A 23,736-nucleotide genomic window follows, 5' to 3' on the forward strand; every position below is an offset into this window, starting at 1 on the left:
ACGCCCAAATGCCTGCACTTAGCTTGTCCACTCCAGTCTCCAGTGCTGCTACTCCCGTGGCCAGTCTCTGCTCTAGCTGGTTCCGGAATGTTCTCCCTCCATCACGGCTCCATGCTTCTGAATGTGCCGGGCTGGCTTCTGCTGGGGTGTCGTTTTCTGTTTCCCCAACTGAAGAAAGAGATCCTTGAGAGAAGGCGCTGAATTTCTTCTCTCTGAACTTCAGCCCGGGCACAAAGCCTAGCTGTACCACATCTATTTGTTGAGTGAAATCAATCAATCAAAAAAGACGCAGGGTGAAGGGGAAGGAAAGAAGCTAAGAGTAAAGGAATGAAGACATGCGGCTCCCCGTCAGACCTTGTTATAATCACTCCTCTCTCTGATGTTACACATTAATCCTCATTGGAGCGAGTCAGGAGAGGGATGAGAGTAGCGTCTGCCTTCGCTGGCTGCTGGAACTCGAACCGAATCAAACGGGAATGGTTCAGAGAACAATCTAATATTCTGTCCCAACAGTTTCAGTAAGTCTGCCGCGTGGCTAGAGAGAGGCAGTGCTTCCTGCACACCTTGAGGCAGGTGTTGGGGTGGGGGATGCTGAGAACCATCACAGAGACGACAAGAGACGGTGGACAAAGGCCCTGGTGACCTGTGCCAAGTCCCGAGCTCCAGTCCTGGATGTACAGATAGCCCGTGAGCTGGGCCTTTCCAACCCCTCTTGCCGATTTACATTCTAAAATCTCTCTCTCTCTTTGCTTTGACTTTTTTCCTGTTCCTCCCTTGCTACTTCCACACTCACTGATCCCCCAGGTCCTCGGGAGACCAAAATGTAAGCCAGAGCAGGAGAGAGGGCTTGAATTAATTTCAGTGTCTTTGTGTCTTGTAGTAAGAGGGGAAAATCTTCCATCTTAAGGCCCGTTTTTGTCCTGGGCTGCTCTATTTTCTTATGATCGTTTCCATCAATTCGTTTTTTAAGACGAGATTCGTTTTCTCTAATATCTGGAATGTTAAGCCTGGGAGGGAGGGTTAAGAGCATAGGTTTGGGAGTTGGGCACACACTGGGGACTTTGTGGAGTGACCTCAGTCAGATTCCTTTGAAGTCCTTGCTCAAAGCTGCTTCTCTGGCTGTTTTCATATAGGGAAACTGCGGAGGTGGGGGGTGGGGACCCAGGACCATCTGCAGTCTGGCCACTACGAACCGTACCTCCAAGGAATAGACAAACTCGCTTCATATTACTTGACAAATGTTGTAATAAAGCGCTGCAGTCCTCATTGTACAGGTGGGGCAGCCAGAGAGCTTGCCTGGGGTCGTGTAAGCCGTGAGTCCCTGGGTCCAGGCCCAGAGGGCTCCTACCTCATGCAGTCTGTCCCTTTGGTGGTCACACTTTCTTTATCCTCGGTGCTGTGGTAGCGATCTGGAAGATTCTCTCTGGTTCTGGCCATCCCTGGTTCTAACCTCTTCTTTCTCTCCAAAAAGAAGTGCGCACTTGGAATAGCTTGAGTCCCTGGCTTCAGGGTGAATCTAGAAGGCGGTGCATGGAGATCTGCAGACTGCGTGGAATATGCGAGAAGCGCTCTCCCAAACTCAGCTTTTGATGCGGGGGAAATAGCAGCACAGGCCAAGGAAGCTGTCGACTCACTTGCTCTGGGCCGGAATGATAGGAACGCAGCTGGTTCAGCTGCTTTTCTCACGCCGATCACAAGCTCCAATGGGCAATTATATATGTCTTTGATTAATAAAAAATGGAGCAATGAATGAATACTTAATCAACGCAGTCTGGCGGGTAAAATCTTTCACAACCTGGGCCGGGGTGAGGCAGGGAGTAATCAAAGGGATCTTTGGGGTTGAAACCAGGGAGGGGGAGGGCAGTGGTGTGGGTTCTGGAAAGCTGTCCTTGGCTCTCTGATTCTATGCGGGGTGGGGTGGGGCGGCTGCTGGCAGCCCTGAGAGCCAGAGATGAGGACCAGGGTTTGTGCTGGTGGAAAATGGGCAAACATGAATTCTGCGGCCACGCAAGTGGGCAAGGTAAAGCACTGAAACAGGGCGCGTGTGTGTGTCCGCGCGGCCGCAGGTAGCCATCTGTGTCCTCGGTGTGTGCTGGGCGTCTGTGCTTTCCTACGCGGGTCTCCCCGCGTGAGCCACAGTTTTGAAACGAATTTGGTTAGAGGAAGGCGGAGAGGCGAACGGACCAGGAGGCTGAGCGAGGATCAAGAGAGATGGAAACAGGCGCGGCTGCGGCCGGAGAGAGAGAACGGAGCGAAGATCCCAGGCCTGGGCGGAAAGGCGCGCGAGAGATGGTGAGCGGGGGGAGAAAGGAAGTGCCAGGAACCGGGGCGGTGGACCTCCCCCGACGCCGCCCCGCGGGTCAGGGCCCTTCCGGACGCGGCGGGGGGTGAGGGCGGGGCTGGGAGGGGCGGCGAGAGGCGCGAATCCAAAAGGCGCGGGGCGCGGGCGGCGCGGGAGTCCCAGCGAGGAGGCCTGCCGGGTAGGCTCCGGGGCCGCGAGGCGCGGAGGCGGGAGGCCGGGGATCCCCGCGGCGCCCGGCCGGGGCGGGGGGGGGGGGCGCCCGCGTGCGGAGAGGGTGCGCGTGCAGGAGCAGGGGCGCGTGGGGCTGCGGGGGTGCGGATCTCGGGGCGCCCTTTCCATAGAGGGTCACGGAGGGTCCTGTTGGAGTTGGGTGTTTTCAGCTTTAGATTGGTCTGTGTCGTGGTGCACTAGCCCTTGTGACCTTGGGCAAGCCGACAACCTCCCGTGGACCTTTTATTCCCTTGTTGGTAACCTGGAGAAAACGAGACAGCTAACGTTGACAGGTGGTTGTGAGCCTGCGACGACCTCCGTGAAGTGTCCCCCCGGCTCCGCGCCAGTCACCGCTGTTTCTATTTTTGTGGACAGTCTTCAGAATCAGGCTCCGTTTTTGCGTCCCCAGGTGCAGCCATTGTGGGCTGGAGAGGCTTTTTGCAGCTATTTCCAGCAGCTGGCCCCTTTCTGCACCTCTTCCAGAACCCTTCGTCCCCCTCTGTCTTTCCCGCAAGCCCCCTGTACTAAGCGGCCTCTGCTTGCTTTTTACAGGGTCCAGAGAATCGCCCACCGCTGTCTCTTACCCAGGCCGGCAAAAAGGCAGAACCGGAGCCTACTTGAACGGAAGGGCTTGGCCGAGGAATTTTCCAAAGGCCCAAAGGCCAGCCGTTGAAGCACTGGTGATCAGCCCCGGAGGCCCCGAGTGAGATTTGGGGACCGGCTCCACCTCAGGCCATGCCAAGCCAGGGTCTATCCCTCCGAGTGGCCACCCTGCTGACCGGGCTGCTGGAATGCCTTGGCTTTGCTGGAGTCCTCTTTGGCTGGGCATCGCTGGTGTTCGTCTTCAAAACAGAGCATTACTTTGAGGAGCTATGTGAACCCGATGGCGCGCTGATGGGCAATCTTACGGGGCAGGCTGGTAAGGGACTCCTCTAGGAAAGCAGTCTGGTTCCCAGGCAGTGGGAAGGGGTTGGGGGGGATTCTGCACCCCCCTCCACCTTGTGCCAGCTTTTCTGGGGTGAGAGGAAAGGACTATCACTCTCCTGGTGTAGCAGGTGCCTGGAAGTTCCAGCCCCTGAGGGCTAAGTAACCAGGGGCTGTCTTATTTCAGCTCCCTGAGGTCTCCCTTTCTCTCCTCCAGACTGCAAAGCCCAGGATGAGAAGTTCTCACTCATCTTCACCCTGGGATCCTTCATGAACAACTTCATGACATTCCCCGCCGGCTTCATCTTTGACAGGTTCAAGACCACCGTGGCTCGTCTCATAGCCATGTAAGTCCCAAAGGCCCGGGCCTGGGCACAGATGGGACAGAGGAATTCTTTTGGCAGCAGCCATGCTTGGGGGAGACACAGCTGGGCAACAGGGCCGCCCTGCCCAGCCCGGTCCCAGCAACTGTCAGAAACAGCCCAGGATGTGGACTGTTTAGATCCATTCTTTTCTCTGCACCCCTACTCCCCTTGCTTCTGCCCTGTTTTTCTTTTGTTCCTTGTGATTGTGTATTTGAATGGAGCTGGAGCCCAGGCCGATTTCCTTTGAGGGCTGGCTTGGTGCCTGGGTTAGAATAGCGGAAGTGAAAATTGTCACTCAGGGATCCTACCAGGCCTCACATCCAGGTCCATTACCATCTCACACCCCCCCCCCCCCCCCCCTCCCCCCCCCCCCCCCCCATGTCATCCCCCAGAGACCTAGTAAGGTCTCCTGCATACCCCTGATGGTGGGATCTCCTGACCCCCTGACTGGAGCAGAGAAGTGGGGGTTTCACAGAGGGGGAGGCACCTCATCTCACTCAGACAGGGTATGCCACAGTAGCTGGCCAGCTTCAGCGATAAGCAGTGGCCTGCCAAGGCCTTAATAGACCTAGAGCAGGTGCCTCCTGGCAGATGTTTGGAACCTGAGTTATCAGACAGAGGGCCTGGAGGGCTGGCTGATAAAGCGTGTTCCTGCTCCTTAAGCCTCTGGGTGTGGAATGACTTGATCTCAGTCTGTCCTTGGCTCCCTGTCTCCTCCTCTTCTTCCCACTCCTTCCTTGGTCCCCTCCCTCGTCTCCAGCCTTAGCATGTTAGGGAAAACTCTGTCTGTCCTGTGTTTCTCTTTTACTTTCACATAGAACACATCAGTTCTGATACACCTGGTCACCACGTGTGTGGGTTTCTCCCCCACACCAAGCAATTCTTTGACATCGGCTGGATGTACTATAATGTAACTCCATTCTGACCCCATCTCCCTGGAGAGAGTGTCAGATCCTGCAGGTTTGGGGCTGTCCCACAAGACTGCCCCCTACTTCAGATGCCCATGGCAAGTTGGTGGGTCCCTGGGTTACCCATGTCTGTCTGGCTTGGCTGCAGATCCAAGGTTCCCATGACCTCTTTGGACTGGATTATTTGCTAGAACAGCTCACAGAACTCGGGGAAACATTGGTGTTTACCAGTTTATGAACGGATATGATAAACGATACAGATGAAAGCATACAGGTTCAGAAGCTCTCTGAGCCCCATCCTATTGGGATTTTGTGGAGTCTTCTTCATGTTGGCTTGATCAGTTATTAACCATTTCCAGCCCTTCTCCCCTCTCTATAGAAGTGCGGTGGCGGTGGGGGGGTGGGTGTTGCTGAAAAACGCCAGACTTCCAATCCTGACCAATGTTTGCTCTTTCTGGTGACCAGTCCCCATTTAGGAGCAATCCGGGATCCTACCAGAGTCACCCCACTGGAACAAAAAATGCTCTTGTGCTCTTATCATGGAAATTTACAAGGGTTTTGGGAGCCCTGTGTCAGGGACCCAGGACAAAGACCAAATATGTATTTCTTTGTGTAAGCCACAATATCACAGGGTAGCCCCTGGTCTTTGAACACCGATCCCTCATAGCAGAAACAATCGTAAAGGTTGAAAGGTCCTGGCCCATTAACAGAAACACATTCAGTCATTAATAACTATGCAGTCCATCATCAGACCATCTGAAAAGGTCTCCCAGGGCCACTTAAGCTCATGGGCTTCTGTTTGATCTTGTGAGGTTCCAAAAGCAGGAGTGATCTCAGCAATACATCCCTTCACCCTTCAGGCATCCAGTATAATTGAGGGAAGAGACAAGATCCTGTCTTGCCCTGAGCCTCTTTCCGAGTCTTCACACTCATTTCCCTCCTTATAGAAGCTGCTTATTCACCCCCTTATTTTCTGATTTTCCTTCTCTCCGTTGATACCAGTAACTGTTCTGCCTCTGGAAGGGATGTTAGGTTTGGCCACTGAGCCAGTCTGCAATACTCATGCAGCAAGTGTCTTCCCATTCAGGTGAGGTGACGGAGGCCCAGAACCAAGCGGGCTCGCTGTCCCACCAGGCAAGATGGCTGCCTTCCCGGTTCCCTGTTCCGATTATGGCAGATAGAGGGAAGGCACTTAGGAATTGGAACACAGTGATTAAGAACACAGTTTTCTTGCTTAGGACTCATCTCTGCTTCCAGTCCTGGTATTATCAGCCTAGTCCTGTGACCCCAGCATGAAGAGGGGGCAAGGTTCCGCTAACCACAGTGCTAATAGGGGACCACTTCCCACTCAGACACCCTGTCCGTTCCCCGTGTGAGAGAGACAGCCACTTCACAGACAGCCTGTTTGAACATATTTGTTCTCCCGTTTTCGTGCACCCCTCGAATGCCACAGTGACTTCCGTAGGACTGTGCCCCATCTGGCCAGGTTTCTAGTCCCCTCCTGTGTGACCGAATGGCAAGGCCATGGGCCACTGCCCCCAGCTCTGTAAGAACCCGAACATACTGGCCTTTTCAGTGATAGGTCTCTTTCCTCTTTTGTAGGACAGTAGCATGAGGGTCATGCAGCCTGCTGAGCTGATCTGTTTTTACCTTTTTGGATCAGGGCAGTAGCCTTCCAAACAGGATGTGGCTGTCCATTCGCCTCGGCACACAGCCAGGGAGCTCTGTGTTGGCCAATGGAGGGTTCTTTGTAGGGCACCTTCCAAGAAGCAGTAGAGTCCAGCTGCTCTCCACACATTCCAGAGTCGGTCACGGGCGGGGAGAGGCTCCCTGGTAGTGGTTTCTCCTCCTCACATTCCCCAGACAACACGATCCTGTCTCACCACGGCTATTTTCAGTTTGGAATTCTTGCCATGGCCATCCCCATTGGAGCATTTCTCCGATATCATCCCAGACATCGTGGGTCTTTCATGTTTGAAGATCATTTTATGTACCTTGGCTATCGTGTGGATTCAATTAATGTCTGATAGCAAGATGATAAATGCCCCGGAAATGGAAATTCTCTTGTCCAAGCTCCCAGTGGTTGCTGCTGGGAGGTGCCCACAGGCTTTTGCCATAAGCCCCCTTGTGGGCTCCCCACAGGGTTACGGCACAGAGCATTCATCCCTGACTGGCACTCTGCCTTCTGTCCTACACCGTCAGGGCTCGGGCATTCTCACTGGTTCCCAGCGCACAGGTCCAGTTGACAGGACAGGAGGATTTAGGATTTAGACACCTTCTGTTCCAGAGCACTGGCGGGGAAAAGCCTTCCCCGGTCACACCCAGGGTCCAGCCCCAGGATCCAGTGTCAAGGAGACACAGCCCCTTCTCACAAAGCCTGTTCAAACATACCAGTTCTCCTATAAACATTTCCCTTTCTTCCAGGAACTCTGACTTTCCTTCCCACAGCTTCCTTAGGACTTGTTCAGCAGGCGATTTCCAACATTAGGTGGGGAAATGCTCCCAGCCACACATAGTCTCTCATTGTGAAACATTGGGGAAAGGAGACACAATGTCTTTACAGAGAGCGTGTTTCAACACTGCAGCTTTCATAAACCTACCAACTCATAGGTTTATGTGCTCCTAGTCTAACTGAAGCCCATGGCCAGGCTTTACCAGCAGATTTTGATGCCTCAGTGGGTGAGGTTCCCCTTACCAGGGAGCCCTGGGAACTTCTCTTCTCTACCCCCTGCCTGTTTTGGCTCTTCTGTGCAAAAGGCTTTGGGGCCAAGATGAGGGTTAGAGTCAAGGGAGACTGGTCCTTTTGTGAGTCTGGAACCTGGTGAATCTGTCTAACGATTGCCCCCAGCAATTGCTGGTTGGGTTTCTTTCTTTCTTTCTTTTTTTTTTTTTAAGATTTTATTTATTTATTTGACAGAGAGAGATCACAAGCAGGCAGAGAGGCAGGCAGAGAGAGAGGAGGAAGCAGGCTCTCTGCTCTCTCTCTCGAGCCGATGCGGGGCTCGATCCTAGAACCCTGGGATCATGACCCGAGCCGAAGGCAGCGGCTTAACCCACTGAGCCACCCAGGCGCCCCACTGGTTGGGTTTCTCACTGTGACCTCTCTGTATTCTGGCTTTTAACGTTTTTCCAAATGGGAGCAAACAGACTGGACTTGTTTGCAGGCACTTTAATGCTGGGGGCTGGCAGGGGTCCCCCTGGCTCACCCAGCCTTTGGCAGTGCCTGTATTAACACTTTCTTTTTAACCCCAATAGCTGTCGGTTTCATTTATCCTACATTTCTATAACCATCTGGAGATTTCCACCCAGCGAAGATGATCCCACGACTCTCCTGTTTCCTCTTTGTTCTACTCCCATCAATATTTGCTTTACTCCCCTTATTTTTTTTTTTTTTAAGATTTTAATTGTTTATTTGAGAGAGAGAGATGAGGGGGGAAAAGGTCCGAGGGAGAAGCAGACTCCCTGCAGAGCTGGGAGCCCGATGTGGGACTCGATCCTGGGACTCCAGGATCACGACATGAGCCGAAGGCAGCCGTCCAGATTCCCCAATAGTCCCCTTATTCTTTTTTTTTTTTTTTTTAAGATTTATTTATTTAGTTAGTTATTTGTCAGACAGAGATCACAAGTAGGCAGAGAGGCAGGCAGAGAGAGAGAGGAAAGCAGGTTCCCTGCTGAGCAGAGAGCCCTATATGGGGCTCGATCCCAGGACCCTGGGATCATGACCTGAGCTGAAGGCAGAGGCTTTAACCCACTGAGCCACCCAGGCGCCCCGCCCCTTATTCTTAATAACCATGTAAAAATTTCTGCCCTACAGCCAGTCTCTCGATTCTCCCCTCTGCCAGTCCCCATTCTTTTGTTAATTAACCTAATATATTTATTAGCACCTAGAAGACCCAGGAAGGGAAACTGAGCCAGGGATACTGGTTTTTGCAGCAATGGCTTTATGAGGTGCCCATGTGAAAGGGGCCTCCTTCACTACAGAATTTACCACGACCTGGGCACAGGCCACCGTAAAGCCACGCCCACAGGGCTTGCATACAAAGCATGGGGGCTGCGCCATCTGGGATGTTCCTGGGACAGGACCTTACAGCGGCCCCTATCTGTGCCCCCAGGAATAACCTCCCGTGTGTGTGGATCCCGAGCGAGCTCTAGGTCCTGTGTTAACCCTGGACAGGCCCTTCCACTCTGCAGCATTCAAAACCCAAGACACCACAGCCCCCAATTTAGTCACATTCCCACTCCAACTCAGGAAATGTTCTCTGGGAAGCTGGAGATACCCATCCACAAAATGTAGCTGCAACTTCGCACAACAGTCCCCTGCCTGGATTCAGTTTTGTCATCCTCCCACACGGATGACCTTCTTGGGGACCAGAGGTCTTAGAGGGACTTTCGGTGACTCTGCATCATTTTTCCTTGGGGGTGACTTCGAGGCTAATGGCCAGACTCACACTGACCTGCATCTGACCCTGGTCTAGCATGCAGGGCTGATCTGGCACTCTCTTTTAATTTCATGTTAGCTATTATGGGTCACAGTAACCGGGCGCTTATATTTCCAGCTTTTGCTTATTACTTTGCACTTCCTGTGCATCCCGTGAACCCGGTCCCCGGGAGCTGGATCTGTTTTTGAATTCCAAATGGGTAACTTCTCCCTTTAGTGACTGATTGCCGTGCGTGACCCGTGGCCTCCCAAGAGCCAGGGCTCTTCATCCCGCACACCCCTCCCTCCAAGTACATGTTTCTTTGAGCTTGGGCTGTTCTAGCAAATCCCACTTCACTGCCACCAACTCTATTGGAAAGTCCTACATATCTCCTCCTGCATTTCTCCTTGACTTTCAGCAGAAAAATTCCCTTCTGAGACATCCAGTCATGAGGTGGCTATGTGGATTCTCCCCACACCACATGATTCTTGGACACCAGCTGGGTGTCCTACGGTGTAACTCAGTTCTCACACCGTCTCCCTGGCGAGCACTCAGATCCTACAGGTTAAGGGCCGGGTGCCATAAGACTGCCCCCCACTTCAAATGCCATTACTGGGGGTAGGTCCCCAGTTTACCCACAACCTCAGTCTGATGTGGCTAGAAACAAGAGGTTCCCATGACCTCTTTTCCCTTGGGTTGGACTGTTTTCTAGAACAACCACAGAACTCAAGGAAACATTTGCATATGTTTACCAGTTTGCTAAAGGGTATGATAAAGGATGCGGATAAAGAACCAGATGGGCAGATATGTAGGGTGAGGTCTGGGAAGGTCCCGGGCACAGGAAGTTTTGTGTTATCTTCCTGGCAGGTGGTTGTACACACCAGCCCAGAAGTTCTCCTGTAGGCTTGGTCACTTATTAACCATTTCCAGCCCCTTTCCTCTTTTTGCAGAAGTAGACAGGCAGGACTGAAAATTCCAAGTGTCTAATTACAGGTTGGTCTTTCTGGTGACCAGCTCCCGCCAGGAGCCATCCAGGAGCCCACCCAGAGTTACCCAATCAGAACAAAGATGCTCTTAGTGCTCTTGTCACTGAAAACTTTACAGGTGTTTTAAGAGCTCTGTGCCAGGCCCTGGGGACAGGGACCGAATGCATATTTCCTATTACAAATTAGAATATCACACTTAGCACTGCTTCTCTTACCCCATGCCTTGTAGGATCCCCAAACTGCTATGAAATCCCTGTAACCTTGGGGTTGTGGTCCTGAAATCACAGTGCCCTAGAACTTCTTGATCAGTCCATTCATTTCCTTTTGTAGAAAAGGTTGCTGAGGCCCAGAGAAGGGCAGTGCCTTACCCAAGGTCACACAGCAAAGAGGAATTAGAACTCAGAAGTTTTGCCTTGGAGGCCCGGGGGGCACTAATCCCTTTCTCCAAGGGATTTGGCTTTTGGGACCCCAAGTGGGAGGACCTTGGCTCTGTCTACTCTGTCCTTTGGACAACATTTCCCACCTCCCGTTGTGTGTTTCAGATTTCTCTACACCAGCGCCACACTCATCATAGCCTTCACCTCTGCAGGTGAGTGCCGTCTGGTGGGTGGGAGGGATCCAAGCTTGGGGGCACCTGGTAGGTGGGGCAGGTGCCAAAGGTGATGAGCGGGACACCCTGACCCCCACAGCTGTTCAGAGAACCACAGGCTTTGAGCTCAAGAGGCTCTTTGAGGGGGTTATTGCTGGTCTGTGAAACCAGTCTAGTCAACTGAGAAATGCGAAAAAATGAGGATAATGAAGAGACTGCTTCAGAGAGAATTTATTTGAAAGATTATATCCTTCCTTTTGTGTGTGTTAATGTGTTCTCTTCTTAAAAACGAAATGATAGGGCGCCTGGGTGGCTCAGTGGGGTGGGGCCTCTGCCTTCGGCTCAGGTCACGATCTCAGGGTCCTGGGATCAAGCCCTGCATCAGGAGGGGCTTCCCCTCTTCCCCTGCTCCCCACCCCCGCCTGCCTCTCTGCCTACTTGTGATCTCTTTCTCTGTCAAACAAATAAATAAAATCTTAAAAATAAAAAAAAAAAAAACAACAACAAACCAAAATGATAGTGTGAAGGAGGGTTATTTAAAAAAATAACCTTTGTTTAAAAAAAAAAACCCTATATTTTAAAGAGTATCCTTATGTAACCTTTATTTTTTAAAAAACCCATATTTTAAAAAAATCCTTATGTGGTAGGGCAAACGTTGACAGCCTTATTGTAATCAGAAGTTTTTGCTTGAAATTTTACTTGTTGATGAACAGAAAATACTCCCAAAGTCTGCGAATTTCAGGCTGGTTCATTCTCCTGTTCTCCCATCACGTGAAGGAGAAGCTGGATGGCAGAGAGATGTCTCGCCAAGACTTGTAGTGGGGAGCCCTCTTTCTGGTGTCTTGGTTATGCTGACCAAGTGTGGTGCCTGGCACGGAGGAGGCACTCCAGCTTTAAGGGACCAGGGAAGCACAATTCACGGCCGTTTCTTGCTTGGCTGTCACGGCACCCCATGAGATGGGAAGAGCCAGGACTGTTACTCCCATTTAATGGACGAGGGGACTGAGGGAGGGATTCAGAATTGAGCTCCAGTCCTGCGGTGAATTACCGGAAGCGCTCCGGGGCCGAATCCAGGCTTCTCCAACTGTATCCAGCAGGAATGGAGGGGCTGCTTGGGGTTTAATGAGGGAAGGGAGCAGTGGTTTCACTCTGAGTCTTGCCTCTCGTGACGTCCAGACAACCAGGCCGGCCACCCAGGATCGCCTTTGGGCCCAGGAGACCTCCGATGGCTCCCTCTGCAGGGACATTTGGGGGAACCCTGACCACTATCTTAAGGTCCTCAAAGAATGCTAGCAGGCTGGCTAGAATTGGGGCCCTGCTCCCAGGATTGTTGGGAATTTGGGGCAGGTGGGAGCCAGAGTTTGGGACCCCATGTTGCTGCCCTGACACTGCCCCCCTCTCTCTTCCAGGCTCAGCCCTGCTGCTTTTCCTGGCCATGCCCATGCTCACCGTGGGAGGGATCCTGTTTCTGATCACCAACCTGCAGGTGTGAGCTCGCCCTGACCACGGGCCCCTGGCTGGAGGTCAGGTTGCAGAGGGTGGGGGGAGGGAGACACGAGCTCTTCTGCATTGGCCACTTCCAGTGGGGCTGGCTCAAGCCAGGACGGTGGATCCCAGGATGGAGGCGGGTCTGGGTATCATGAGGGCCTGGCACGTGCCCCGGGGACTGGAAGAACCGGCTCAGGAAGAAGTGACTCCCGTGTTCTCTAGGTTGGGAACCTCTTTGGCAAACACCGCTCAACCATCATCACCCTCTACAATGGGGCATTTGACTCCTCCTCGGCAGTCTTCCTTGTCATCAAGGTAAAACATACCAGGGAGAAGCATGTATCACACGCTTCCGTGCGCCAGACGCCTGTCTTGTGAACCTCACATGGTTTCTTTCCGTCGACCCTCCTGTAGCCAGTAGACACAACACTTAATTTGAACTCGAGCCTGGACCTGTCTGGTTCTGGAGCCTCACGTGGTAGTGGTTAAACTCTTAACAGCTGTCTAGGATTTCGGGGGAGAGGCTGTGATGCCCTTGGGCTGGTGTTGGACAGAGGCTGGGAGACCCGTGGAAGGGGGTGTGGCACTTGTGAGCTTCTGGTTTGGACAAGAACGTGAGAAGTGGCCTGTGGGAGCGACATGGGCAGACACAGAGGCCTCTCCAACTCTCCCAAAGGCTGCTTTGGGGGGACTAGGGGGATGGGCTGTTCTAGTGCTGTTAGTGGCCCCTACCTGACTGCCTTTCTGCCTTCTTCATTGCTCATAATTCCATCTGGGCAGTGTGGTCCCCAGTCTAGAGGATGAATCCTGATTGACCTTAGCCAACGGGGGCAATCCCTTTTCCCCTGGTTAGTGATGGCTAGAGGTGGTCATACTATACATACAGAGTTTAGGGCATATTTTCCTTCCCTGGTGGAAGGTGAGAGCAGAACTGAAAGAAAGGCTTCCTTCTTGGTCCCCCTACCCACTTTTTCTTCTTGAATGTTGTGGTAGGAAGATGTGATGGCTGGAGTTGTGGCAGCCATGCTGTGATTATGAGGCCACCAGCTGGAGGACATTAAGGATGAGTGAGTGGAAGAAATCAGATAATGTGGGTCCTCAACACCTCAAGCTGACCAATTTAGGACTTCCCTCCAGGCTTTGGTTAGGCCAGAGGCAGCTGGCACAGCCCATGGGCTATGGGGGAAGAGAAGAGGATCTCTGGACGTGACACTAGCTAGCCTAGTCCCATGAGCACCTTGGCATTGAGGGTCACCCAGACCGCCACGGGCACTTACTCAAGCCTCTCTAGCACGGGTACAAGAGCCAGTTTCCTGGTTCCCCTGGGCATGCTTCCTTTCTCTTTTGTCTCTTTAGTTCTTAGTTTAATCTGACCTTGTTGCTGCTGACTCTGACCTTGAACAGTTCCTTGCACCTCTCTGAACCTCGCTTTGACCCTCTATAAAAGGAGGAGGTGGGCTAGCTCAGGGGTTTCCAAACTGAGTGGAGGAGCCCTGAGGGGTTATCTGTGGTGTTAGGTGGTCGCCAAGGAGCATGAGGGGGGAGATGACTGGGGCCACTTCCCACTGATGTGTTTTATAAGTTGAATTTTTGTGTGAAATTTTCTTTGAGAAAAAGGACTTTGCTGCTACTAAAAACAAAACAAAACCCGAAAAAGCAGTGGGCTCGCAGATTTCCGAGAGGGCACTTTAGGAGAGTCTCCAAGGCTGTGGGGATCGGTGACACGCCCCCCTCCCCAACGCTGGTCGAGCCTCGGGGTGAGGGTGAGTCTCTGTGTGCGTCAGGTGTCCCTGATCAGCATTCAAGAGCCTGTGACAGGCTGGGGTTCCAGCCTCTGCTGCCTACACTGACTCTTCCGTTTGGTAAAACACAGAACATAAAATTGCCTCTCTTAACCGTTCTTAAGTAAACAGTTTAGGGACATTAAGTTCATTTATATTGTGTAACCATGACCCCTCTCCATCTCCAGAACTCTTTGCAACCTTGCAAAACTGAAACTCTGTGCCCATTAAACAGTGACTTCCTGTCCACCCCCTCCAGCCCCCGACAAGCACATTCTCTTTTCTGAGTCTGTGACTTGGACGGCTCTGGGCCCCTCCTGGACGTGGAAGCATGTCGTCCTTTTGTGACTGGCTTATCTCCTTCAGCATGGTGTCCTCGAGTTCCTGCTGTGGCCTGTGTCGGGACTTTTCAGGGGTGAATGCTGTCCCGTCATATGTGCAGGCCACAGTTCCTTTGCCCGTTTATCTGCAAATGGACACTGGCCTTGCTCCTGCTGTTTGGATGTTGTGAACAGTGTTGCCATGAACTTGGCTGTGATGCTGACTGTCTTCCTCTTTCTTCTGCAGCTGCTTTATGAGCAGGGGATCAGCCTCAGGGCCTCCTTCATCTTCCTCTCTGTCTGCAGTGCCTGGCATGTTGTGCGTACTTTCCTCCTGATGCCCCGAGGCCACATCCCCTACCCACTGCCCCCCAACTACCGCTACGGGTAAGCACTGTGGTCTGGTGGTCATGGGCCCGAGCCCTCTGCCTGACCTGAGGTGGGAAGCCAGGCATGGGACAGATGGGCTAGTGGGATGTAGGACAGCAACGCTGGGCCAGGCCTCCATCAGCTAGCAGTCGCTGCGTAACAAGCTACTCCCAAGCTCAGTCGTGTTAACCATTGAGCACTTACTGTTTTTCGTGAGTCTGGGTAGCCAGCTAGTTCTGCTGATCAGAGCTGGGCCTGGATGGTGTCGGTAGGGCTTGCTCAGGCGGCTGGTCATCTGTTGGGCTAGCTGGGGTGGCGGTGAGGATGGCCTCAATCACACGGGGTTGTCTGACAGTCCTTTGGGCTGACAAAGATCTGGGTCACGTGGCTCTCCTTCTTCATCAGGCTAGTGCCAGGGTCCAAGAAGCTGTGCAGATGTGCACAGAATTTCTCAGAACTGGCCCAGCATCACTTCTGCTCCCTTGGGTTGGTAGAAGCAGCTCCTGGGGCCAGCCCAGACACAGGGGCTGGGGACCCCGTTGAGCGGCCAAGACCCATTGCAGAGGTTGGAGAACAGGGGAGGAGAAGACATGTGACCGGTTCTGCAGGCAGCAGCATAGGTGCTGGGGGAGGCATGGATTTATTGTTCCCTTACTGTTTGCCTGGTGCCTTCTGTTTGCATGGCATGATAATCCTCTCAGATAAATATCCTTATTTCTGTTTTCCAAATGAGGGAATAAGAGGCTCAGAAGAGCTAAGTGCGAGCCATGGTTCCACAGCGAGAAGGAGGCAGTGCTGGGATTCAGACCCCGGCCTGGCCCGCTCTCCCACATTTCCAGTGGCTCCCAGAATTTGCTGCAAGTTAAAATCACTGGAGATCTTTTTTTTTTTTTTTTTTTTTAAATTTTATTTATTTATTTGACAGGCAGAGATCACAAGTAGGCAGAGAGGCAGACAGAGAGAGAGGGGGAAGCAGGTTCCCTGCTGAGCAAGGAGTCTGATGCGGGGCTCAATCCCAGGACCCTGGGATCATGACCTGAGCTGAAGGCAGAGGCTTAACCCACTGAGCCACCCAGGGGCCCCAATCATTAGACATCTTTAAAAAATATGGAGGCCTGGGGGGTGCATGGGTGGCTCACTGGGTTGAGCATCTGACTCTTGATTTGGGCTTGGGTCATGAACTTGGGGTCGTGAGATTGAACCCTGTGTCGGGCTCCCCACTCAGTGGGGCCTCTGCTTCTCTCTCTCTCTCCTCTTCCTCAGCCTTTCCCCGTTGGTGCTCGCTTTCTCTCTCTAAAACAAATAAATAAATCTAAAAAAAAAAAAAAGAATACAGAATCCTGGCTCCCATGCCTAAACATTTAGATTTAACTGGTCTGGGCAGGAGGGCTGGTGGAAGGTGTGTCCAAAGCATGATGAACTTTGGGAGCCCCTGCACTGTTCCTTGCGGCCTGACTCTCAGGCTCCGCTCACAGTCCTTGGGTTGGGCTGGGGGCTCCTGTGTCCGCAGCCTGTGCTCCGGGAATGACACCACCGAGGGGGAGAAGAACGCAGCTGAGTCCGACAAGGTAGAAATGCAGTCGAATGAGTTCCTTCCAGCAAAGGAAGGTGAGTCCTGCTGGCTGACTCTCTGCCCTTCAGGCCCTGCCTTTGCCCTGCGGCCGGCCTGGTTCTCTGCCTCCGGAGCCACCCCAGGGACACAGCAGCATCAGGAAAGGTCCATCAGAGGACCTGTAGGGGCTTCTCAATGCCTGCCTCAACCCCTCTTACAGAGGGTCCACAGAGGGGCCCAGCTTCTGGGTCTTCTGTCTCTGTCCCTCTTTTCTCTCCCCTCGGCTCCTCATACCTCTGTCCTGCTCCCTGACTCCTCTCCCTGCTCCATCTGCTCTGGGTTTTTGGTTACAAACATCACAGACTGCTGCTGGCAAGGTAAAAGCAAGAACAGGATTCTGGGATGCTCACAAACCCAAGGGAAACATCAACTTGCCAGGCTCTGGGAAGAGGAGCACCCAGATGCCTCTGGGGACCCCCAGACTAAAATCATGGCCGGTTAGCCCTGGAACAGGGCAGCTCATTCAGAGTCCTACCTGGACCTTGAGGACTGAGGCAGGGCCCCGTTTCGAGAACAGACTCAGGATCCCCGTACCGAAAGCAGGGGAAGGGTCGTGGGGCTGCTGAGACACTCCCTTCCCCTTGAATGTCCACGTTCTCTTCTTGTCTTTCTCGTCACCACGCCGGCTGAGAAAGTGCTGGTACAGGAAGTGTCATGGAGTCCAAGCTGTGAAAGGGAGACCGGGGTTCAGCGGGACAGAGGAGGGCGTGCGTGGGTCACTGCGGTGGGGGCTGGACAACGAAGATATCCAGGTGGGATGAGCCGGCTGCAGGCCGCGCGGGGAACATGCCGGCTGTGGTCTGGGAGGAAGAGGAGGTGAGCTCGCTCCTTAGCCAGGCCTGCGCGCCCCGCTCCCCTGCTTTCTCATAATCCATGCCCACATCCTTCTATCCTGTCAGAGACACTAGAACCTGGCAAGCAGCAGGAGTCCCGCTCTTTCTGGTGCCACGCACTCTCTCAGCGCTTTGTCTGCCACCTGCTGTGGCTGTCCGTGATACAGCTGTGGCACTACCTCTTCATCGGCACCCTCAACTCGCTGCTCACCAACCTGGCGGGAGGCAACAGAGTGCTAGGTACGTGGTGGGGGTGGGGGGCGGCCCACCTGTGCGCCCAGCTGGGGACTCGGATCCTGGAGGCCAGGGTGCTGCGCTCAGCAGGGGTGCGTGCTCCAAGCAGGGGTGCAGGGAGGAGGGACAGGCAGGGTGGGGGCAGGCTGGGAGAGAGTCCTCTCCTGTGAGGCAGTGCTGGAAACGCCTTACCACCGAGGCCCTCTCTGCCCTCTGCAGTCAGCACCTACACAAATGCCTTCGCCATCACTCAGTTCTTTGGGGTGCTGTGTGCCCCCTGGAACGGCCTGCTCATGGACCAGCTCAAGCAGAAGTACCAGAAGGAAGCCAAAGACAAAGGTGAGGCCTGGGCTGCAGCGGGTCGGGGAACCAGGAAGGGAGGAGTCTTCATGCATGGCCAGAGCTACCTTTTCCTGTGTTCTCAATCTTTTTCTGGCATCCGTCCGTCCGTCCGTCCATCCATCCCTCCATCCACTAGTCGCGGAGGGTCCGTCAGTGCCAATCATTCCAGATTCCACCATGGACCAGAGAGATAGGTCCTCGTTCTCAGGCCGTCCTCAGTCTAGAGAATGAAGGGTGAGGAATCAGGTGTCGCCAGCCATGAAGTCGGCTCACAGGGGGCGGTAGGGACACAAAGAAGGGCACCTAGCCTATTCTGCGTGAGGGTGGACTGGCAGTCCCGGAAGGCTTCCAGGAGGAAGTGGCTTCTCAGTCGAGGTCTGAAGGGTGAGCAAGAAGTGAGGAGATGAAGAGGAAGGCCCTGGGAGAGCAGCCCAGGAATACAGTGGGGTCAAGGTGATGAAGAGAAGGCAAAATATTGAAGAATCCCAGAGAGGAATACCCTTGCTGGGGTATTTTACGACAAATCACAGGTATCAGATCACTTCGTCTGTAAACACTTCTGTCTGTGTCTCTCACAAATAAGGCCCTTTCTATTGAAACATCACCATAATATCATTACCCTTAAAAAAAAAACCTCAGTAATTCTTTAATGCCTTCTAACACGCAGTCCTGTTCTGATTTCCCAAAGGGTCTCAGATACGCCTTTTTATGGTTTGTTCATGTTAGGGTGCACGCAGGGTCCACGCCATACATTTGGTTGATGTGTCCCTACTCCCTTCTGTTTCAGTCTGGGCGTCCCCTCCCCTCCCCCCATCTTTTGTTTTTCTGGCTGTTTGTTGGAGAAACTGGGTCATTTGTTCTATCACATTTCCTCCAGATTGGATTTGGCATCTTTTGGTATCACTGAAAAATGCTTAGCTGATTGGATATTTCCTGTAAACAGGCGCACTGGAGGCTTAAGGAGATGCCGTTGAGTATTTTTTGGCGAGCAGGCTTGGGAGGCGGAGCTGCGGGCTTCCTCGGGCTCTTGGCGGCAGGGCCCCCGGTCCCAACTGTCCCTGTTCTTACGATGTTAGGATTGATCGGTGGGTCCAGACGTTGTCAGTCTGATGCACCCAGGACAGAGTTTCCCATCAGCTGCACGGGTAATGATTTTAGTAGCTACGGGTGATCGCTGCCGGGATCCATTATTTTATTAGGATTGCAAAATGGAGATCTTCTATTTCCGTCTTTCCTTCTGCTTTTGGCTGCTACAGTTCCTCTAGAAGGACAAGCTTTCCCCTATTGACTGCTTCGTCCTCTGAAATAAGCGCTCAGGGGGCGCCTGGGTGGCTCAGTGGGTTAAGCCTCTGCCTTCGACTCAGGTCATGATCTCAGGGTCCTGGGATCGAGCCCCGCATCGGGCTCTCTGCTCAGCAGGGAGCCTGCTTCCCCCCTCTCTCTCTCTGCCTGCCTCTCTGCCTACTTGTGATCTCTGTCTGTCAAATAAATAAAATCTTAAAAAAAAAAAAAAGATTGAAATAAGCGCTCGGTTCTTCCTTCACGTACCAGTTCCAGAATAACGGCTTGGTGCCCTAGCAAGCTCCAGGGGGATGACTTGCCATTTCTCCTTTATTTAGCTGATTTCCTTTTAAATGTCACTTCTTTTTTTTAAAATTATTATTATTACTGCTATTTTTAAAAGATTTATTTATTTATCTTAGAGGGGGGAGAGTGCATGAATGTGGCGGGTAGAGGGAAAGAAAAAGAGAGTCTCATGCAAACGCCACACAGAGCGCGGAGCCCGATGCGGGGGCTCGATCTCACGACCTGAGCTGAAACCAAGAATTGAATGCTTCACGAAAGGGGCCACCCAGGCATCCCCTAATGCCATTTCCATTTTAAAGCCTCATTTTAAATATATTTGAGGCGTTCCAGTCCGTGTCAGTCACGATGATTCTGTATGCTCCGATCAGTCCGACTTTGGCTGTTGGGTATGTCACCAACCCAGAACCAGCCAACCCAGAACCAGGGTCCTTGAACACAACGTCCCCAGCTGTAGAGAGCGTCTTACTCTCGGGCCCAGTGAGACAGCCAGGCCTGTTTCACGGGGTGCGTTTCCTGCCCCGGGCCTGAAACAGCCATTTCCTCAAGCCTTCCTGGGTCCCTTTAAGTGGGAAACAGTATTTAAAGCCTGCAGTCCGGCTGCTTGGGCTTCCCGTTCTGCTGGGTCATCTGTGTTTTTAGGCCTTGGACAGAGAGGTAAGACGTACTGATATTTTAATTCATAGCTTACTTTGATTTTACTCTTGACTTTATATCTGCGTCTTTTCCTCTGAAGGTCGTAGCTCCTAACGATGCTACAGATGTGTAGTGTCTGTGGGTCTGCTGTGCTGCCCACTATGCACACATGCCCACATAGAGCATTTTAAAAATGTATTTTATGCATCACGCTTGGCTCCGCAGTATCTGTGTTATTCGTACCAATACACCTGCTGATGCCACCGCCCCTCCTCCCCTCTCCTTTCCTCCGTCCCCCCTGCTGGCTCTCAGTCCCCGTGGTGGCATCACAGTGATGTGGAGGGAGCCTGGCCCAGGTGGTGGCCGGTCGGGGGCTGTTTGCTGTCGGGAGCTCTCACCCTCATGTGGCATGGCGTGCCCGGCTGTGGGGCAGAGGGGGCCAGAGCACGTGGCCCCTGCTGGAAGGCCACTGACACGATCCAGGCATGTGCTGTCGGAGACCTGCAGCAGGCTGAGGCACTGGGGAAGAGAGCAGTGGATGCATCTGAATGGCATTTAGGGGGCGAATGATCAGGGCTCTCGGATGCATCAGCGATGAACAGGTGGGCGGGAGTTTCTGCCTGCACAGTGGGTGGGCGGTGGCTCTGTCCCTCCTCACCTCTATGTGCCCTGTCCCTGCCCTCCTCCGTGCTTGCCTCCACGAAGCCTCTTCTTCCCTTTCAACTAGGGTCCTCGGCCATGACAGTGGCCCTGCGCTCCGCGGTGCCTTCTCTGGCCCTGACGTCTCTCCTGTGCCTGGGCTTTGCCATCTGTGCCTCGGTGCCCATCCTGCCCCTCCAGTATGTCACCTTCATCCTGCAAGTGATCAGCCGCTCCTTCCTGTACGGGGGCAACGCCGCCTTCCTCACCCTCGCGTAAGTGGGCTTGGGCTGCGTTACCCTACAGGGGCCGTGCTGGCACAATGGGAGGTGTGCCGGAGGGAAAGAAGTCAGGATGGACCTGGGGGAGGTCCGGTGAGGGAGGCGGTATCTGGGAGCAGGTGTAGAGGGTGAGGTAGAGCTAGGGGCTGGTGGGAGTGTTCATGAACTTAAACCTTCAGATCAGCTCTCCTATCTGCCTCTCATCTACCTGGTGAACTCCTATTCACCCTCCAAGGCCCATTTCTGGTTAATTCAGGGAAGAGTGAGGAAAAGAGTGTCTTATTCTCCGTCCCCTTGGCGCTCTGTTCTTGCTTCCTTCGCTAGCACAAAGGGATGTTTGTGTGTCTGTCTTTCCCTTGAGACCTCTCCAGGCACAGCCTGTGTCTGGGTCCCCAAATAATGACTTTTCTGTGTTCTGTGGCTTGAGTCAAGGTGAAGGGGGGAAGGGCTGTGTGAGCACGGGAGGGTGAAGCCAGGCCTAGGACAGGGGACTTGGGAGCAAGTGGCTGACCCAGGCTCACCACGGCCAGGCTCCTCCTTGGAGGGAAGGTCCTGGGAGCTCACTGGTGCCCTGTCTGTCTCTTTCCCCAGTTTCCCTTCAGAGCACTTTGGGAAGCTCTTTGGGCTGGTGATGGCCTTATCAGCCATTGTGTCTCTGCTCCAGTTCCCCATCTTCACCTTCATCAAAGGCCCCCTCCAGAATGACCCGCTCTACGTGAGTACTAGGGGTGGGGAGGTGTGGCCCTGGCCTTAGACCAGCAAGGACATCCAGGTTGGGACACCTCAGTGGGGCCCCAGCAGGGGGCGCCCCAAATCTGTCTGAGATGGTTCCTGCAGGACTCTTTCTGCAGAGGGCTACATCCTTGGTTTTCTTTCAAACTGGAGTGGCAGAGTACCCTGTCCTACAGCAGGGGTCCCTGAAACCACAAGACTAACGTGACATGGCTTCTAAGAGGGTCCATATCATTGGAAATATGGGGAGAAAATATTTTTTATGTGTGGGGAGACACATAGACATATTCTGGAGGAGAATGTAAAATTCTTACTGATTCCAAGTAAAAACCCAAGATTTTAGAGATATTTCCTGCTTGTGGTGAGTGTGGGCTGAGCCCGGCTCTGGCTCTGGGGCAGCACTAGGCATTGGTTGGTTCCCACTGTTGGTCCGAGGGGCTGGAGCTCTGTAATCTCACCCCTGCATCCCCACACCGGAGGGGGGTATGCGCTTGTGGGCCCAGCCCTGGGAGGAGGGGTGGGCATGGTTCTCCACCTTTTGGTAGAATGAAGACCTAGGTTCAGTGGTTGGGGTTCTGTGATTTCCATATTCAGAAGCACGTAGCTAAGGAGCAGAAGTTTTTTGACTTTGAATTCAGTATTCTGACCAGTGTACAGCTCTCTTAGCCTCATCTAAAAAAAGATCAGCGATGTGTAGAGCAGGAGTTTAAGTCAGTCATTGGGAGACACACACAGAACTGAACTAAAAACCGGGGAGAATTTCTTGGTTGTGGTGTCAGACAATTCCAACTGTATTCAGGAGACTCGTGTTCTAGTGACTGTCCCCAGCTTCCTGTGTGACCTTGAGCAGGTCATTGAGTGCTCTTGAGACCTGTGTTTCTTCTTCATCTGTGACATGGGCACACGATTCCTCCCCTACTCTGCTCCACAGGGTAGAGTGAAAAATGACTGAAGGCTTTCCCTGGGGCCCCGTAGTGTCTGAGGAGAATGGGGAGGCTGCACCCGGTGAAATTCTGGTCCCTTTGGTGGTGGTGGCTGCCGCTCAGAGTGCTAGACCTCACCTGCCCCCTCTCCCCTCCCTGCTTCCTGCCAGGTGAATGTGATGCTGGTGCTTGCTACTGTGTTGACGTTCATCCACCCCTTCATGGTGTACTGGGAGTGTCGGCAGGAAAAGAGCTCTCTTGCAGCCGCCTAGCTTGGAAACTGTCGCTCCTCAGCCCTGACAATGCTCTGTTAATCTTTCCCCACCTTTGAGGACCCTGTGTCCAGGAGCACTTGACCTGCCCAGGCTACTTATATTAATTAGCCATTATTATTATGATTATTTTTTAAAGACATATTTAGCTGCTAGCAGACACCGGGATTTGCAGACCGTCCATTGTCACACTGATTGCTGTCCTATAGGCCTAGAGCCAAGGCCCATGGTGGCTCCTGGTTTTGGAGCAGGAAGCGCATGACTTTGGTAGACACTTGGTCTGGGGTGGGGGGAGTGATGGGATGAGGGAGAAAGGGTGTCACCTGCTTCTTTGGACCTCTTTGGCTGTGAAGCCTGTGTGTGCCGAGACCTTCACGCCAGGTAAGCCTCTGGGTGGAGAGTGAGCTGGTCGTGGCCTTGGCCATCACGCCTGGCACTTAGAGGTGGGTCCCTCTGTGTTTGGGCATCATATAAAACATTTCTCTGGGGAGTAATCTTATAGAGAAATAAAACCTCTCTGCTGAAGGCAACTCCCAGTGTGGCTTTCTAGGGTTTGGGCTGGAGTGTGAGTGTGCGTGCGTGTGTATGCTTGCTTGTGGGTCCCTGAGGGTGCTCCCGCCTGGGAGACTGGACACAGGAGTGGAGCATGGGGATCTGGCTACAGCGCCCTGGACCCAGTAGTGGGGCAGACGCCCTCACCTGGTCCCTAGGGTCCCTCCATTCCTTCCGGTGCCTCCTCTTCCTCCCCATCCCCCAGCATACCACACCTCCAGCTGAGAGCCCCCCGTGGGATCAGAAGGCCCCCCTGAGTCTCCGTGCTGCCGCTCAGCAGCTGGGCAGGTCCTGTAACCCCCTGTGAATCACAATTTCCTCACCTGCAAAGTGTAGCTCATCATTTCTGTCCCTGAGAGCAGTTGTGAGGAATTAAAGTAATTGCTGCTAAAAATAAATAAAAATAAAAAAACAAATTGCTGCTGCCTAGCACCTG

General features: G+C 53.2%; 1 protein-coding gene across 3 annotated transcripts; it reads left to right on the forward strand.

Moving 5' to 3' along the window:
• The first annotated feature begins 2,271 nt into the window (after window positions 1–2,271).
• SLC43A3 (solute carrier family 43 member 3) lies at window positions 2,272–23,278 on the forward strand. Of its 3 annotated transcripts, none has more exons than XM_059405258.1 (13): window positions 2,272–2,292; window positions 3,065–3,431; window positions 3,654–3,783; window positions 10,656–10,702; window positions 12,112–12,188; window positions 12,413–12,505; window positions 14,539–14,678; window positions 16,171–16,268; window positions 17,172–17,345; window positions 17,559–17,678; window positions 20,629–20,815; window positions 21,413–21,536; window positions 22,647–23,278. In XM_059405258.1, exons 2-13 carry the CDS (start codon window positions 3,248–3,250, stop codon window positions 22,746–22,748), a joined length of 1,476 nt encoding a protein of 491 aa, XP_059261241.1. In that variant the 5' UTR covers window positions 2,272–2,292; window positions 3,065–3,247; the 3' UTR covers window positions 22,749–23,278. The 3 variants fall into 3 exon arrangements, with proteins under 3 accessions (XP_059261241.1, XP_059261232.1, XP_059261222.1); XM_059405249.1 differs by lacking the exon at window positions 2,272–2,292 and adding an exon at window positions 2,395–2,480; XM_059405239.1 differs by lacking the exon at window positions 2,272–2,292 and adding an exon at window positions 2,901–2,921.
• Window positions 23,279–23,736: the final 458 nt, after the last annotated feature.

Source organism: Mustela nigripes, chromosome 1, assembly GCF_022355385.1.
Source record: "Mustela nigripes isolate SB6536 chromosome 1, MUSNIG.SB6536, whole genome shotgun sequence".
Taxonomy (NCBI): domain Eukaryota; kingdom Metazoa; phylum Chordata; class Mammalia; order Carnivora; family Mustelidae; genus Mustela; species Mustela nigripes.